We start from the raw sequence: 12,640 nt of genomic DNA, 5'->3' as shown, positions 1-12,640 counted from the left end.
TTATTTTTATTTTTTTTTTAAAAAAAGCATGTTGACCCAGGTTTTGGCTTGGGTTGTTGTTGTTTTTTTTTGCCCCCGCGTCCGCTCCATGCACGGTTTCTGTGGCTGTGGGGGTTTTCTCATTTGGAGGCCGCGATTCAAATGTGATGCGTCTCTTTTCTGCATTGGGAGTTCGTTTTGCGGCCAGTGCCGTGATGACGTGCTGGTAAGATGAAGAAGGGTTGAGCATCCATCTGCAAAAGCCGAGGCCGAACAAAAGTACAAAGACACTATTTGTCGACTCTGATGGTAAAAAAAACCCAAAACAAAGCAGATAAGTGCTGCTGAATCTCTTCAATGTTTACTTTTTCTCTTTGTTTTAGTGAGGGAGGGGGTGTATTGCGTTTTACTTTTTTAATTTTACATTTGGAACACCCCTTACATACGTGTGGCAAGGGAAAAAAACAAAATGCCTATATTAGTGAAGGTCTATTAAGACATTCCTATGACGTGGCAGGAGAGGAAGTCAAAGGCAGACAAAAATGACAAATGTGGATCTGAATGTTACTTTCTCCAAAATCAGCTTTGACAAGCAGGGATAAGGGCTCTTCCTTTTCCCCTGGCCGCTCTTATTTTCCTTCAGCCTCCAGAATAACATCTGTCATCAATTGCACATGCACAGGAAGGAAAAAAAAAAGCAATCCAAGCTTCTGAAAAGAGGGAGAAACTACAGGAAGCCCGTTTTCTGAATGACGGCAACAGGGAAAAAGCACTTCGCACCACAGCCGGCTTGAAATGTTCAGCAAGAATGAGAAATCATTACCCAGAGATGGAAATGACAGGCAAAGAAGCAGATTCCACCACATCCTCTGAACCTCCTGCGAAGTGTAGAAAACTATTTTGAAGCTGCTCCCAGAGAGGGGGGTGGTTTTGTATAATAACCCTAATTTGCAATTGAACAAGTTAAAGCGACTAAAAAAAAAAACAATTAGGAAGCTATACAGAAGATGAATAGCACTCTGATGAATCCAGGGAGCAAACTGGAATAGGTTAATCACCAGCAATCCAAAAAACAGGTGTTCAACATTTTAAACCCCCAAATTATATGATCATCAGAACTCAAGAGCATGTCATTTAATTAAAAGGGTTGTCCTCTTTTTTTTTTCCCCCCCAAATGCCATGAAGCAATGCTGATTGCGCTGGCTCGGCGAGAGTAATTTACGTCTCCTCCGCGTTCTGAGAAAGACAGAGGAAGGGTCTAGAAGCTATCGCATCATATGAGCCTCCAAGTGCCAGCTGGGACCAGCACATCCTGCCAAGATTTATCTGTGAGCAGCAGGGGATACTGGCCAACAGACAGGGATGATAACCCTCACTGTACAGCAGGCTACCAGAAACAACCTCTCTCTAATACACAACACCGAGAAGGTTACAGATCTATTCACTTGACCCCTGTTGGGTCAGTTCCCTCAGTGGTCTTTCTCTATCCATACAGAACCAAATCCTAAAGGAGTTTCCACATGGCCCACATAGGGAGGCAGCCGGAAGCATCCGACTGCGCCGTCCAGTCATCAGCAGCCTGAAGGTGGGATTTCACTCACAAAAGCAGACTGAACCAGCTACATCCTGCCACACCCTGGCGAGAAACATGGTGACAAGAGCTGATGGTGCATATACTGTGCCAGCAGAGAAAGAAGATAAAAACACTAAGCCATTGCCCAGCTCTTACTGCAAACCTGACGGCCAGCCATTCGCAAGGGCTAGTCAAGGCCCCGCTAAACAAGAACGTCAAATGTACCAGCTGAAACAGCACTAGCGGAAACACCTACAAAATAACAGCCCAGATCCCCGAGGTCGCTGGACTGGAGAAAGCTTTCAAGTGTCACTTTTCAGGACCAAGCAGTTGGCTAGGAACAACTGGAACAACTTGGACACCATGCTTATGGATGGCTGGTTCATTTCTACAAAACGGATATGGGCTCAAAGATACATCTGAAGATACGAGGTATGCTAAATGGAAGTCATTGCAGAGCCTACTAAAGCCCACAGCTTGGCTCTGCCCCTCACTGCTCATGTTATCCTTAAATTCCAAATTCCACAGCGGATTTCATCACCACACCTTAGGAAAGAGAGCACTGACATACCAATACTTACCACCCACCAGAAAACGTGAAGACGGGTGTTGCACTACTGGGCTCCACAAATACACAGGGCGCAGTGGGGCACATGGCAAAGATATGGAGGGTTTTTCCTTTGGGTTGTGACAGTTCCTGAAATGTTCTTCACAGGCTATTGTGCTAGCTGAGACGCTGTGCTCTCTGCAATCTCGGTGACCTACCAACAACCAGGTCCCACAAGTTCATTCATGTGGACGACATTTGCTGTGCAGCTCAAGCTCCATCATTCTAGGATCATTCTAGGATTATGAGAATCCCTGACAAAGCTTGTATACTGTTCTAGTACACGGTGGCTCACACAGAGTCATGCTGAAACGGCCTGAAGTATGTTTCACCTCCATCCCTGCCAGATAAGAACTGAACAGCTCTATGCAGGCTCAGAGGTTAAAACCTAAGCTGCCTTGATGCAGTTTGGAACAGCTTTAGACAAGAGAACAGTGTCAAAGTTCATAAATCAGAACCAAGCAAGCTGAATCAACAGGGGCAAAACCCTGGACCTTGGACCCTTGCCTTGTCACACTCGCCAGTGGCTGATGTCAAACAAGCATCGCCCACACAACCCTTGGGCATCCAGCCGAACACAACCTGTACTGTACATTTAATCCGGATCTCTCCTTTCATTTCCCCTCTCTGGTTCTCTGTCCTTGCAAACACGACTCCCCCAGACATCTAAAAAGAAAATTCCTCCTAAAACTCAGGAGCTTTCTAGCAACTGCTGAATTCAGCACAAGGGCGTCGTCTCTTGGCTCCACAGTCATGCATTTGCTAAATAAATCACAAGAGTCTAATCATGAGAATAATCTCAATGCTTGTTAAACTACTAAAAGGGGCTTTTGCGCCATCCTAAGTAAATATGTATTCTTCAGGAGTTAAAAAAACCCTCTGTAATTCAAACAAGACAGAATTAATGACTAGGAAAAGCTCCTGCTTCTTCAGCACAGATTGTAGGGCTTTCCAAAGAAAAAGATCACCAATCACACTGGTCTGAAAAGATAACCACCAGAACAGGCTGGTGTGGAAGTCTTTTGCCCTAAAACAAGTGGCTTTTCTTATCACCTGATATTAATTTTGATCCTTCAGTGTTATTAAAGTATACATTTGACAACAGCTGGTGTAACAAATTTTTAATTGATCCAGCAGTAATCTTCAATTTCCCTCAAAAGTCCACTGTGCACCTCAGTCAAACGCTTCATTATTTTAATCACATGCTTTGATCTACAGTACAATGCTCTCACCAGCACTAGAGTGTCAAGAAGAATCTCACAAAGGGAAAGGGGGCTCGTAATTCTTTTAATGAGCATCAAGACACATAAAACATCTCAGCTCATTCTCTCTCACGTACATCTTCCACAAGAGGCAACCCAGGCGCAAACAGCATGTCAGAAATGTATAACTTGATTTCATCCCCCAAAATGAAGCACCCTCAGCTTTTAATTGGTTTCTCGCAAGCTGTAGCAATGTATTATTAATTTTGGGAGGTTTCATTAGCGTTAGTGAAATGATTTTATGTTTATTTTATACAGGGGACATAAATCAGCGTGTGGTCTACGCAATTCATAACAATTAAGCAGTCACACATTCCTTTAAACAGACTAGCAATTAAAAAGGACCATGAAAATATATTTATATTGAATATTGCAGTGCATTAACTGTCATAGTGGAACTGAAAGGTTTTAATTGTGGTTCATTAAAAAAAAATTGCTTATACCAACATTTTCGTGAAACCGAACCACGACCTTTATCTGAAAGGGAGGATAGGATAAGATGAGGGATTGCATTAGCGTGCTCGTTCTGTGTTCTTGGTTTTATCCACAACAAGAAAGCGTATCAAGAATAATTAGAAACGAATACAGTATACGACATATTCAGGTCAGGTGCAAGCCTGGTAAAGAAAAAAAAAATAATAGCAAGTAGAAATTAGACTTTTACAATTAGGCAGGCTGCCATGCTTGAGTGTTAGCTGGAGATGTATGCTTGTACTCACCCAGCCAAAATCGATTCCAATACCAAGTGATTGACAACGTGTTCAATCTAGCAGACACCCACCACACACATCTCCTCTCTCTCTATACCTCTCCCCTCCCCCCCTTCTCAGAGGAAGGATGAGACTCGCTCTTGAGGGAGTAATTGATCATCTCTGAGTCAAACACTGTCTCTCTGGATGTTCCTTACCCCTCAAGAGAAGGAGGGGAAAAAAAGGACAAGAAGAGATTTTTCTCTGCCATTTGGTTGAGCTTTTTAGCTTGCCAACCTCCAATCAGTCACATTTAAAGGCCTAGGAATGTCACACCTGAAATACTGCCTGTATTCTGCTTTGACCTTTTCATTTTAAAAGTCCTCCGTTCACCCCGATTGGTTTTCCCAGTAGTGTACTGCTCTCCTCGTACAGTATATTAAGGGAGTGCATCACATCCCTCTGCATTTTTGGATAAGGGCTGTGGTCAGAGATACAACATTATTTGATGAGGAATAACACCCAGTAATTAAAAGCATGTAGGATTGTTTCTAGAGAAGTCAGGCTTAAGCAGCTTTGGCTTCACCGGCTTGGCTGAGGACTGACCCCCCAGGCCAGAGCAGGAGGAAGTCGGGACCCCCTGCAGAGGGAGGAGTTACCCAAGGGGCAGCAGCACAGGTGGAGACGGAGAGGAGGAGGGAAGTAGAATGATGACTGCGAGGATCAGAGACGGGCTCACGGTGGTATTTAGAGTTTTACAGGTGATGTCATTGAGGATTAGGAATCGGGGGAGCAGAGGAAGAGGAGAACTGGGCTGCAGTCATCCCTCCTGAACTTTCATTTAAAACTCCCTTTAAACCAACATCAGAAATTGGAGACTTGTGCATCACGCTCCAGTCTGCATTGTGTTTGCACTCCCAAGTTCAGGAGCTGCGTTTCATTCTGTACAGATGAATTTCCCTCAGAGGTAAAGCTGTAATATAGAATGCATGCAGTGCATGTGAAAGACCTGGATTGTTTTCTGCCTTCTCCAGCGGCCAAATCAACAGAATCGTAATCAAATACAAAGCTGGGCGCATCAGAAAAAAATGGATGCACAGAGAAAAATACCAGCGTCAAAATACAGGTCTGGGTATCACCTGTCTCTCGCATATATTGATCAAACGCCACAGAAGCAAATTATTTTAATTCTCTCGGTTTCACACAGGAGCCTCTTTTGCAGAGGGGGGCACGGCGGGGCAGACAGCGAAAGGTGTCCCCCAGTGACTCAGGGGCAGCGGATGAGAGCAGGCCTGGGAGACTGGCTGTATAGAAGCGAAACACACGTGCACGGGGGTCATATTTCTTCCAGCAGTCGAGCTGCGCGGTGGTCTGTGCGACTGTTAGTCAATACCGGAGTCTGGCACCACACCGGCACAGTGCCCAGAGCTGCTCCAGCCCATCCTATGGGTCATCAATCTCAACCTTAATAAGGAGCAGCCAGTAGTGGGGCGAGGGCTGGCCGAGAACCTCATTCGTATAATTTACCCTCACAAAGCACTCTTTCTCTCTTTCTTTCTCTCCAGCCATCTGCTTTGCTCGGGAAATTGATTCAGCAGGGTGATGTGGTGCAAACCTTCAGAAGCTAAACTTTTTTTTGCCAATGCAGTTATTACTGCAATATTCAAGGGGATGAGCTCCATGATGGCTCGCTTTTTACACTCACCTCGTGTGACTTGAAAGCTTTAAATAACTGCAGCACTAACAATAGTGTCCTGCTCAAAGCATATAATCATTCTGATGTTTATGCAAACCAGTCGACCCGTCTCCTGATTTCACTTGCCACCTTGTAGTGAAACAGCAAAACATCAACCCTACAAACGGGAGGTACAGACTGGACCTGAGGTGTCCCAGGTGCATCTTGCCTTCATCCTTTAAGATTAGGACCAGGGATAGAGATCCACAAAACAGAAGGTTCTACAGTTCAGCTTCTGGTAATCATTTTCTACACAACAAACAGTTCTCTTGCACACTGAAGGAGGCAATTAGTTCAAAGTAGTAGTTCATTTAGCACTTGAAATTGAAACTTTACACACCCACAGTCGTTAATGCCCAGAGCTGGCCATTCCCAGCTAAATCGAACCCAATTTGAACTCGATTAAATTGATCAAAACCCATGTGTTCCAAATCGTTATTTTACGGGTGACGTAGAGGACCTACTGAACCGAGGCTCTCTGGGAGCTGGGCACCCCCCCACGATAGCAGAACTCCCAGCAGGTCCCAGATGATCCCCTCAGCCGAGCTGGGGCCAAGCCCTGCGATCGCGGGTTCAAGGCTGGGTCACGACTCACCATCTGCGGCTGGGATTCCCCAAGCGGCAGCACACTATCCATTCGTCGGCCTGGTCTACCCCTGCGGCCAGCCGTCTGCAGGCACACGGTACAGATCCCGGGCAGCACTGGCCGCAAGGCGTTAAAGGATCAGCGGCTTGAAGCAGTCTGCCCACACCTCCTCCTTCTCCCCCGTGTGAGGTCTCACGGCTCATGGCCATCAGCCAAAATTTAAAATACACACCTGGCTGTCCTAAATAGGGAAATAGAATTGTGAAGAGCTCCCCTATGTTGTTATTGGGTGGGGGAAAAAAGTGCAGGCAGGGAGATAGCAGGCACGCTTTTCGCTTCTGCTCCAAGAACGGCAGCACTGGCGTGACGTGGGTAATGTTAGGGCAAAGGTCAGGCACTCCCTGGGGAAGGGGGGGGGGTCCTCTACACAGGTTCTGCAGGGAAATATTATTCCCTCCTCAGGGACCACCTTAAAAATAATTGGCGCCCCTGTCAAGTTGATCCTTAGCCACAGCCCCCAGTGAGGTCACCTTGCTCTGCTTGAGTGCGAGGTGCCCAATAATACCTCTCCGATGTGGCTCTGTCTCATATCACAGGCTTTTTCACAGCACTGTAACACCTCCCGTGACCATCGTCATCGTTATCGGGTCTTTCCTGGAGCAGCAGTCAGGATTTAAATTTATGGTACTCAGGGGTCAGGTTTGAAATTCATCAAGGAGCTAGATTAGGTTTTTGACATGAAACAAAGAGAAACATCTGTGGAATCTGCTGCTCGTGGATTCTAACAAACTCCACACACACACACACACACACACACACACACACACACACACACACACACACACACACACACACACACACACACACACACACACACACACACACACACACACCTTTGCGTTTTAACATGAGAGAAGCAGCATGTCAACCTTCATTGTCGGAGAGCTTATGCTTTTTAGTAGCTTCAGTTCGTCTCTGCTGATGTTACAGGGGATATTTATAAATCAACCTATTGACCTTCACCCATTTCTGACACGGCAATATAGTGTCATCAGTCTGTGAGGGTGCCTGCGTCTAACAGGCTCAAAGAGCTTTGTTGAGATTGATGGATATGTGCATTAGTTGGAGTGCTTTTCAAGGTATTGCTGCAGTAGAGTGCAATATCAGATACTCGAAACCCCTGATGGAAGGTGACAGAACTAGATTTTAAGATTGAAACGATGGAGGGGCACAAGATACAGTACAATCAATAGAGTTACATTTTAGAATTCAGAAACTCCTAAGTTACTATTATAATAAATACATCAGTTCCAGAAAACAAAAACTGCTACTAAGGGATGCGGCATATTTGAAGACCTACTGTATGATAATCTTTTACTTCTTTATTAAAGAGTTAGATCCTTCATGTGCAACACGAAGAAAAACAATGACAGCAGTTCATTCAAGTTACAAATCTTTGAAAAAAGTCTTGAGTCTCTGTCTGCAAGAGGAACAAACTTGCGCACGCTAAACATTAGCATAAAAAGCATTTGCTACACTTTACCCAATAAAGAAAAAGTGGTATTTACCATGCTTATCACAAGCCTTGCATAATTGCAGCCCTGACAGTCCAAATGGAAAATGCTAAAGGTTACCGTCTTACTAAATATGAATTATATTCAATTTTCACTACAGCTTCATGCTGGGAGTTCTCAGTTTTTAATTGGTCTGCAATTTATGGATCACAAAATGAATACATGCTATGTGCTGTTACTGGGCAGCTAATGCACAGTCTTCTGCTCGGTGTAGCTACTGTAGTCGTAAGATTTCATTCAGCACAGAGATCAAATAATGAAGGCTACCACATCCTTTCCCATTCTGAACCAACAAAAATAGCTTCCCAACAACACAAGGCCCCTCTTGCCAACATTATCTGAGCCCAGAGCCGTTCTGACAGCTTCTCGCCATTTTTACGCAGACTGACATTCGAATTATGGAGTAATACAAAAGATTCTCAATCACTATATTGAACAATTGTGTTGTAATTTTAAGCAGTTTTTTTAACTGTTCATTTAAACTATTCAGCTAAACTCCACATGGGTTTGCATGACATACAGTATGATTCAGGTTTAGCCTGTTATGACTACTGTAGGCCATCATAACCTCAACAGCAGTTCGCATACCACACACTCTTTTTCTTCACATTTATGTAATAATTGTATACATCCATTATATAATGTAGGTTCCTGCTAATTGTTTTTCTGAAAAATGTAGCATAAATCGGGGGAAAAAAAAGGTGATTTATTATTGGCCCTCCTTGACAGAGTGTTGCTACAAATACCGGGCTAGCATTAGCTTAGCTTTTTCTTTAACATGTGGTTACTGTAAGCCGGAACAGTAAGGAAAAAATGTTTCAGGTCATACATCGTTTGTATAAAAAAAAACGTTGAGACTTTGTGGTTTTATTTTGTTTTTTTTTCCTTTTGTAACAGCGAAGTCGTACCCCTCGAGAATGCAGGAGACTGTCGCCAACTTCTATGCAGAGGAATCCCGTCTAGAACTCTCTGGGCAGTGCCGAGATACGGACGTTATCACGGCAGAAAGTTCTGGACAACACCGGTAGTGTGTTCGAATAAACCGGTGCGGAGAGGCCGTTCATTGCGGTGTTGTCTGGCTGGAGATTGCGACAAAGCAGGAGTCCACGGCACAGCGGCGGTGACATTCCTTCATAAGGTGACTGGTGCGAAATACAGTACTTATACAGCAGGTCCCGAGCACACTGAAATTGTATAGCCTGGTGCACAGTAAATGTGCAAAGCTCGAGTTGGGCTTGAAAAACTGCACCGCACTGCAATCTTAAAGAGGTCAAGTGAAAACAACAAGCAATAGAACTACGGATCAAAAACATTTTACATTTGTCTTCGGAGTTATTCACAACCGCAACAGTATGTTTCCCTAGCCCGTACATCGTAAACCGTCGTCTTATTTAAGGCACAATTCATGTATTCTAAAGATCTTCTTCGAGTTAATCATTTTTGTTGTCAAGTTGTTTTCTGCGTATCAAAACATCGACTCGAGTTAACCTATAACTTCGTCTGAGAGCGTTAAAATATAGTAATAAAGGAGATTCATCCGTTTAAAATGTTTAATGTACCTGCTTCCAAAGGGAATAAGGCTAATGTATAGTTTCCATTACATACTGTAACTAATTATATTTCGCACATTTTTATTTTTCGGAATGTATTCTATAGCTAATAAAAAAGACGTTACTTTGTAGTTACATTCAATCGCTTTTTCAAATAAAGTTATGAAAATAAGTCGTTTTTTCTGCATAAAACAGGATTTCCAAATATTGCATCTCATTATGAGGATTAAAGCTCTGATTCGTCTTTGAGAGTAGTGCGAATGTAAATCGTAAAGCGTATTTTTAGTTACTTTTTATACTATTTTCAGCATCTAGGTTGGCCACCACAGTAAGAGAAACTAACTTCAGGCGAGGACGAATTCTTTCATACCTTTTAGGGTGAAGGAAAAGCGATTTTTTTAGTTTCCGGATTTCACAGTAAACTAAAAAGTGAACACCAAATTCTAAACTCGGACGTTCGTTAAACAAGTGGACTATCAAAGGCACTATGGGTTAGACCATGTTTAATAATGAAAAGGTGCGATAGGAAAACACCGAGAAACTTAAAGCATTTTGAAGTAAATAAACAGCGGCTGAATTTAACGTGTGACACACTATTATATGGAAAAAGATATGCAATTAAATTGTTTCAGGTCGAATTATACACAACAATATGGTGCACCTGTTGAACTTCTTAAAGTTTTCGGTTATTTTTTTACTTATTGTGCACTGTTTCATAAACTATAGCGATAAAACAATGCATGGCACTTGTTTGGTTTAGGTTTATTTGTTGTAAATACTGTCATTTCAATGGGGACACAATGAACGCTTATACAAATGCTTAATGCAAGCTCTCCATAAGCGGGATGCTTGAACTGTCGCCTCACGGTGACATTTAAGTTGAAAGTGTTTTAACGTTTCGCCTTTGAATCGAGTTAAGATTGCTTTGCTACCGATGGGGTTCACTGAAGTTCTTCCCCCCTCATTTTAAGCTCGGACTGACTTATTGGATCCTATGCAATACAGATCTAATCGGAAAACAGAGCTAGCTTTAAGCCTCCAAGGAGCAGAAGACGAACAGTTTTCGAGAACAGTTGAACAGCCACGAACCCGATCTACATACAACCAGCTCCACGAACGTCCAAGCAAATAACTGAACGCAAGCCGATAAACAGAGAGCGGGTTTCGACAAAGAAACAGTTGTACATACAGTGCAGCAGGGAGTGCACGACACCGCACTACATCATTGAAACACTGGAGACTTCGGTCGAATTATAAACATCTTAAACGATTATTAATATCGATAACAGTCAGTGGATACCTTACCTTGACCGCGGGTCTCCGGCAGCAGAGAACCGAAAATCAACAGCAGACCGTACACGTTAAGACGGTAATCTCTCTTCGGGCACATGTCTGCCGGAGTAGACTCCTCCGTTTCTAGAATAAAATGCCCTTGTGTTACAAACACTTTCCTAACAAAACAAAAAAAAAAATAAGAGGGAAAAAAAGCTAAGGACTTCCCCGGCCAGCCACTCGCCTTGAGACCTTACAGGCACATACCACGCTCGACGCCAGGTCCGCTTGTTTAGCGAGTCGAGCGGAGCGCAGCTTTGTAATTGGAATCAGCTGAAAGGCAGAGAATGTTTAATTTCAACGCTCAGTAAGCGGATTGCTAGCTCCAAGTACTGTCAGCACCTTAAAGACAGCGCGCCAGTGCCGTTTCAGCACCGCGGACAGCTCCTAGCGTCAGCAAATGGAACAACTTCAGCGCTGTAGAAAGTTTGTACCGTACATAACCTAATACTGCCCTCATTAAAATGCCTCCAACATTGCACAGGCTATGTAATTCTGGGCTATTGATTACTGACGCCAAGGGTTAGAGAGTGCGATTTCATACACAACAAGAAAAAAAAATGATTCCGTCTTCATATTCTTGATCCGCATGCAAGGAGGGAGGAAAAGCAGATCGGAAGGTTTCAGTAACCGAGACTGCGTCTTGAGCTATTATTATGCCAACAATCATTTCATTATTAAATCTCAAGTATTAGACAAATCACTAATGAACAAAATTAGCGGTTTCTTTAAAAGGGCATATATAAACTCTATAATCCCGGAGGAGGCATTAATGAAGCCCTGTCTCATTAATTGGAGTGCATACCTGTGGTTTTGAATTGAATTTACAACAGAGCGCAGAAGAAGTAATTTATCCTCTTCAACACCGTGATATTCCCCCGACGACATTACTACGCGCTTCTACAGAATATTACATATATATCAGTGGAATCTGCAGTCACTCAGCTTGCAAACTGTGAATTTTAAAACAGGACACTGGTAAAAAACATACAAATCAATCACTTTAAATAATCACTTACTGTATTTTACAAACACCGGGCCCCCCTCTCTCCTCGTGATACCCTGACACTTTTACGTGATTCGAGTTTCTTATTCTATCGATGTTCATGACGTTTATCACAAAATCTAGCTCAATACAACGGCAGTCATAAGCAGGACATATACAGTATGAGGCACAATAACAGGAACGTAAAATTCAGACGTGTACTTTAATGTACCATATAATTTCTGGCTGTGGCAACAAAGCCTGATTTCATTTTTTTGATTACTTTGTTATCACACAGCATGTACGATCCCCTGGGGACACCCAGGACCGAACCCTGATTTGACAGTCAGAAGGGACAGGCAGATCACATCTCCGGCATGGTGTTAAACAGTAACTTCCTTTTGTCATCGCGAGCTCTCTCTCCCTCTTCGTATTTTAAAACATAGCCTTTGCCAGCCGAAGGCCTGGCTTCGTACTGTATGTCTCGTAATGGAGTTATCAGGCGACGGCGGGGAGACTTGTAAAATATGATTCGACCCGAGGACAGCCTCCACATGACTCAGAGTACATTGCAGATATCAGCACAGCCCAGGAGAAAAAATAAACAACCGAGAAAAACAACTTCAATCACATTTTGATTCAGCACTTTCAGACTTTTTTTAAAAAAATAAAACAAGTCTAAAAGCTTTAATAGAAATACCGTGCCTTGCCATTTGTGAGTAAAAAAAAAAATTCTGCGTGTTCTTCGAAAGAGAAGAGGTGATAAAG

The 12,640-nt window shown here is 43.3% G+C and overlaps 1 protein-coding gene across 1 annotated transcript in view; it reads right to left on the bottom strand.

The window, feature by feature from the left end:
* Positions 1–10,945, bottom strand: part of sez6b (seizure related 6 homolog b) — a 205,617-nt gene extending 194,672 nt beyond the window's left edge. Inside the window, exon 1 of the mRNA XM_088906912.1 lies at positions 10,861–10,945. Within this exon, the coding sequence (XP_088763038.1) occupies positions 10,861–10,945 (85 nt within the window). The remainder of the gene's footprint in view (positions 1–10,860) is intronic.
* Between the last annotated feature and the right edge of the window lie 1,695 nt (positions 10,946–12,640).

The sequence above is a fragment of the Atractosteus spatula genome, chromosome 27, assembly GCF_055471065.1.
Source record: "Atractosteus spatula isolate fAtrSpa1 chromosome 27, fAtrSpa1.hap1, whole genome shotgun sequence".
Classification (NCBI taxonomy): domain Eukaryota; kingdom Metazoa; phylum Chordata; class Actinopteri; order Semionotiformes; family Lepisosteidae; genus Atractosteus; species Atractosteus spatula.
This window is presented reverse-complemented; position numbering and strand designations above follow the sequence as displayed.